At 47.5% G+C, this 6,000-nt stretch overlaps 1 protein-coding gene across 1 annotated transcript in view; it reads left to right on the top strand.

The window, feature by feature from the left end:
* The first annotated feature begins 468 nt into the window (after positions 1-468).
* The window catches only part of GNS (glucosamine (N-acetyl)-6-sulfatase), a 36,056-nt gene continuing 30,524 nt past the window's right edge, over positions 469-6,000 (top strand). Inside the window, exons 1-2 of the mRNA XM_014830638.3 lie at positions 469-861; positions 5,738-5,797. Of these exons, the coding sequence (XP_014686124.2) occupies positions 664-861; positions 5,738-5,797 (258 nt within the window). The 5' untranslated portion in view covers positions 469-663. The remainder of the gene's footprint in view (positions 862-5,737; positions 5,798-6,000) is intronic.

The following is a 6,000-nucleotide window of genomic DNA, read 5'->3' as shown; positions in this document are numbered from 1 at the left end:
TCCATCCAAAAATACTAGGGAAAATATTGAAAAATTCACCAGGGAATATTAGGTTGTCGAGATATCCCTAACACGTTTGAAACCACTACATCAGCTGAGGAATAGCGTAACCAGGCTTGGCGTTGAGAGAGCAGACTTGAAATCCAGCTCCATATGTAATAGCTGAGTTGTCGATAAGTGCTCGATGACTCGGGGATTAAATTCTGCACGGCCCACCTGGCCACCAGCTGATCTTACAATCTATAGGCACATTCCCCCTTCCTCCTAATCGCTGGCTGTCCGCTGATTCCCTTCTCTTCTCGGTTTTATCTGCCCTCCATTTTGATCTTTGCACCAAGCTCTTGGACACAGACCCCGGAGAAGCCCCAGCCAACCGACCCTGAGCCTGAGACCAGCGGGACCCACCTTCCGCCCGCTTCCGGGTTTCCAGCCCTTTCCGCCCGCAGCCCCGCCCCCGCCCCCGCGGCCGCCCGTCACGTGACCGCGCGGCGCGCCCCGCCCCCTGCCCCGGCGCACGTGATCGCGCCCGGGGAGAAAACGCCTGACCGCCGACCCCGGCCTGCGCCGTCCAGCCTGCTCTTCCTCCTCCTCGCCGGCCTCTCGCTCTTCAGCCACCGGCGCGTCCCTCCACCCGTGCCGGGGGCCCCCGGAGCCCTGGCCGCCATGCGGCTCCTGCCTCTGGCCCCCGGTGGGCCCCGGCGGGGCAGCCCCCGCCACCTGCCCTCCTGCAGCCCGCTGCTGCTGCTGCTGCTGCTGCTGCTGGGCGGCTGCCTGGGGGTCTCCGGGGCGGCGGCAGGCTCTCGGAGGCCCAACGTGGTGCTGCTCCTCACCGACGACCAGGACGAAGTGCTCGGCGGCATGGTAACTCTTCTCCCTTTCTGCCCCGCCCCTCCATCTCCAGGCGGACTCCCTGGTTTCTCGCCTCCTGCCCCATCCCCACCCCGACTCCCTGGACTGGCTGCCCGGACCCGGGGCAGGTTTGGTTTTGCCACGCCAGGCCCTTTACGCGGGTCTTGAGGGGCCGCAGGACTCTCTTTGCTGCTCTTTCTCCCGCATCTCTTCTGATTGACACATATGCACGCACCACACGGAGCTTCTAGCCTGCACCTTACTGCTGCCGAGTTTGCGTTCACGTCTCATGACAAACGTGTGGATGCCAGTTAGTGATGGGTTGAACCAACGAGGAGCAGGTGCTGGCCAAGAGCGCGGAAGCCTTAGTGGGTTTTCTTTTGGATCAGAGGACGAGAGCAGCCCCCTCTGTGAGGGGACCTAGGCCACCTCTGCATTTGTCCCTATGTACGGCGTCTGTGCCTGTTTGTAAAATAAGTGCTGAAATGCACTTATGCGGTTGGTAGGTAGGATGTCGAACTGTTCAGCGTGTGCTTTGCCTCGCAAGAATCAAATTCAATTAGCCTAATTGGACACCTGGCTGATGCGTTCGATACTGTCAGTGTTCCATTGTATATTGAAGGGTGTTGTCATAAGACTCCTTTCTTTCCCGGAGTCAGTTTTGCTTCTTTATCTTAGAGTTCTGGAATTTATGACCTTCAGAAGCATGCACCCAACCCCGTGGTGCTCGTGGAGGCCCGGAAAGTGGCTTGCCCGAGGCCCATGGGTGGCTGAGGCATTAGGAGTGCTCTGATCTTGGGTGGCATTCGTCTTATCTTCTTAAAGACAAATGCTTTATCGCTTTCTTCCTTTCAGTTCTCTTTTTGTTTTCAGCTAAATGCTGAGACTGTGAAAACACTGGAGGCAGGCAGTCCCTAACTTCCTCTGTGTAGTAACCCTCTAGGTCAGTGTCCTTCAAACTGCTCATCAGCCCAGAGAGGGAGTTGTGAAATTCGTTGAGTAGCTACCAGCATTTTTACTTTCCTGTGGAATAGAGTAGAATAGAAAAGGTCTGTGTGGGACATGTGGTAAAGGTAAGCATATCCATATGTATGTATTTCTGGGTTGTGAATTAAAATGTATTTCTTAATCGGGCCTCTGTTCAAGAGTATGAGAGCTTTTCTAGATGGTGTTTAAGATGCTTGCGTTTTGACTCCACGCTTCTTCCTGCCACATGTGCCTCATGGTCTTTTAGTTTCTACTCAGCCACACTGACATTGAGAGTCTTAACTTAATTGCCCTCCTGGATTTTACTTTGTTTTTTCCACCATTCCAACCACTACACTTATCCTCCTCACAGAACTCCTTTGAAAAAAAAATTTCCATCAGAAGTGAATAATAGCTTATGACTAAAGCCTGAATTAAAAGGTCAGCCTTTCACGTCTCTGTTGAGAACAAAACTCATCGCTTCACTCTAAGGCGTTCAGAATTCAGTTCCATCAGTTCTTGTCGACCACAGGTGTGGTGTGTGTATTTGAGGTCCCTCCCCCGTAGCGCAGTAATCCCCTTTGTCTCTTTACACCAGCAGCAGATTCTTTCTTAGCGGTGTTTATACTGGAGAGAGGAGCAAAAATTGAGTGCAGGGAATGACAAGTCAACTTGAATGCTCCCACCTCTCTAGAGAATTCTGGCTTCTCTACTAGCCTTTTCAGAGTATTCTACCACTAGTTGTCAAACAGGACTTGAAGAGAGAGTGAAGACAGTGAGGGCATTTGAGAACTGACTTGGAGCCAGTCAGAGTGTGAGGTGTCTTACACTTGTGCCTCATCACAGGGGTCTTTTGCTATAGCTGTCGTCCTTATCTTAAATAAGAGGAAACTAAGACGTCCCGGAGGTTAAGTGACTTGACCAAGGTCCGTGTAGCTAATAAAGGGCAAAGCCCAGAGTCTTCGGCTCTCAGAGCCCCATGCTTTTTCTCCTCTTCTAGAATTCTGTGATGATGCTCACTTACCAGATGGCATTCTACATATGCACATCAGCACAGTCACTTGTACCATAGAGCACAGGTTCTTCAGGGGACGTTCAGGGACGTCGATGGGGTCATGGAACGCCTTAATTTATATGTAATACTTTGTGTATTTTTATTTTGTGGAGAGAGGAGGTGTCTGGCCCAAAAAAGATTATAAATGGCTGCCGTAGTTGGCAAAATAAACAGTAGTCAATCCCCCAGACTAACTCAGGTCAGAGGATCATAGGACGTGTTTGATTGTGGCTTAATGTGGAATCTTTCCATCACCTTTGAAAGAGACTTTTGTGGGGGAGCATCATCTTCACCATTTCACTGTTTTTTTTGAAGGTATCATCTGTGGGACTCCGTTTTTAGTTTTTTTGCCCAAGGAACTGTTCCTATCTATTTCTTGATTTTACTTGAAGGTCATTATGGTGCGATGGACACACTGTTCTTCACAGAAGCACAGGTTGCTCTTGTTAAAATCATCCATCTAGAAAAAGTGACATTTGTTCGAAACTTCAGGGAAGTGAGGGAAGGAGCCGGGATGAAATGTAGGGAAGAATAAATACATCATTTCTTTGCTTTGCTTAAAGCAAAGTGGTCTTCCATTTGCTAAAAGGAAGGTTAGCCATAGAATCATGAGAATTGTCAAAACTTTATTTCAGCGCAGCCATATGTGAGAGCCAGGAAAGTAAATGACTCCTGAGGATTCTTCTGGAAGGGATTTTGCTTCAGATGAGTAAAGTAACACATTTCCCCACGTACGAGTGTGAGATTGGCTGCTTCCTAGAGAACGTTGTATGGCCTGAACCTGACCAGTCGCTATCTTTGCTTAGATCTTATGGATCCCTTTTAGCATTTCCTATTTCCGTGGACACATGTATACATTTCAGTACAGTGTGGTTTCTTGTTTCAGACTTGTTTGATTAAGCACAGATTATGGTTATCACTCGTACTACTATTAGCAGTGTAGATTATGGTTGTTAATACAGATTTCTTACTTGCCCTGAAATCTAGATTCCCACGCGGCCATGCATCATCTTCTGGCTCCTGCCTGACTCTCCGAGCTTGTCTTAACCCCATGCTCCCCTTCACTTACTGTGCTGCTTTGACCACACTGGCCTTCTTTCTGTCCCTCCCGTGTCTCTCTTTCCTTCCCTGGCAGCCTTCGTCCTTGCTGCTCACTCGGGCTGGAAGCATCTGCTCCTGGACCTTGGTGTGGCTCACTCCACATCACATGACTCTCAGTACCAGAGTTCCTTCCTGAAAGAGGCCTTTCCTCCCACCCGTCTAAAGTGGTTTCTGCCTTCCTCCCACCCGCTGCAAGCACATCATGCTGGTTTATTCTGTTCATAGCGCTTGTCACGCCTGAAACGCTTGTTTACCTGTTAAGTCCCCGAGAGTACAGGGATCAGGAGGGACCACCATTTGTCCACCAGTGCCTCGATCAGTGTCAGGCACATGTTCAGTGTTTAACAAATGGGTTATAGTCACACAGTATAGTCTTAGTGTAAGTCAGATATTCTTCGGTAGCTTTGCATATTTACCAGTTTGACAGTCGAGTCCCATATCATCAACTCACATGGTCCTTTTCCCCACTTACCCTTGGCATTCTCATTTCCCCTCCCCAGGCCCTCACTATAACTCGGGTTCTTCATCAACCAGTGTTTGGTTCAGCCCCATGTTCTTTACCTGAGGGTAGCCCTCAGTGATGTTTCATGGGAGATCATGACTGCTGACCTTGCTTCTGAAGGTTAGCAAAGACCTTGTGGATCGCTAGCATCTCCTGGGAACTGTTATGGATCTGCTCAGGAAACTGTCAGAGCTCTTGAATAAGTTAGAATTCTCACCCTTTTGAGCTGATGGGTTCCCTAGGTTTTCTACTATCTGTATAAAGCAATGGAGAAAAGTCGGTTAGACAATAGTCAAGATGAGGCTCTTGTTAACATGGTTATATATTTGGATTATTTTTAAGGAATTATTGCACAACGAAATATACATAAAACTGCATTCAGTATGGGCTTAGATTTCAAAGGTCCTTTGGCATCCTCATGAACTGACTCATAGAGTACAACTAAAATGAGCCTCTTCAGTGGTTCATTCTTGTCTAGAATCTGAAAAAGATTATTAGTGTTCCTTTTATTTGCGTTTAAATGACCATCTTCATACTTTGATCCTCACCCTAGGATTTGAGGTTAATTGTTCTCTATACTTGTCAGGATCTTACCTTTTGAACAAAAGATAAAAATCAAGGCTAAAAACAGAGTCATTTCTGACTAGTCTTTTGCTCGACAGGGGTTCTGTGTACACCTCTTTGACACCTGGTCTAGTCCTTACCCGAGGAGGTGATTGGTCTGCTCCAGAGGGCCATGAGCTTAAAGTTACCTCTGGGCTCCACCTCTGAATGTCTGATATTTGAGTCAGTCTCAGCCTCAGGGCCTTGTCTCACTTTCAGAACCTAAGTGTTATCTTATTTCTATTTTAAAAGGTGGAAGGTTTCCTTCATATCATTTCCCACATCCTGCTTCTAAAGATGAATTGATACAGGTAGTTCTACCCTCTCTCTCTCATAAGGGGGCAGGTGACGAATGAGAAAAGGGACCTAACATTTCATTACGTTGAAATCCGCGTTGCTAGAAGAATGCCATCGGCTAGGAACTTTCCCTCCCTCCAAGCCTGATGACCCCTGAACTTTTGCACAGGAAATGACAGACTGTAGCCAGACCTGCTTAGTTCATCTCGAGAATCGCACAGGACTGTCTTGAGTGTTTCCTAGTGTCAGACGGAGCTGACCGTTTGGGAGTAAAAGGTTGAGAGTAAGATGCAAAAGACGCAAATTTTGATCTGTGTGTTTTAGTTTACTGAAAGGAGTTGTTTAACAGATAATGTATTTTACAGACACCGCTGAAGAAAACCAAGGCTCTCATCGGGGAGATGGGGATGACCTTCTCCAGCGCTGTAAGTTTTGAAGCTCATTTAATTTTGTTACACTTGAATTGTGTTTATGTTCTGGGAAGGAACACTCTCTTTTGGGTAATCGGTGTGTTTTTTTTTCTGGTTAAATGCCTGATCTGAAGGAAGGACTTTAATGTGATACAAATTCTTTTAATTGAAGTATTACTTCTTACCAATTGAAGATGATTTGCAGGTATTTTCTAAGC

The sequence above is a fragment of the Equus asinus genome, chromosome 22, assembly GCF_041296235.1.
Source record: "Equus asinus isolate D_3611 breed Donkey chromosome 22, EquAss-T2T_v2, whole genome shotgun sequence".
NCBI classification, from domain to species: domain Eukaryota; kingdom Metazoa; phylum Chordata; class Mammalia; order Perissodactyla; family Equidae; genus Equus; species Equus asinus.
This window is presented reverse-complemented; position numbering and strand designations above follow the sequence as displayed.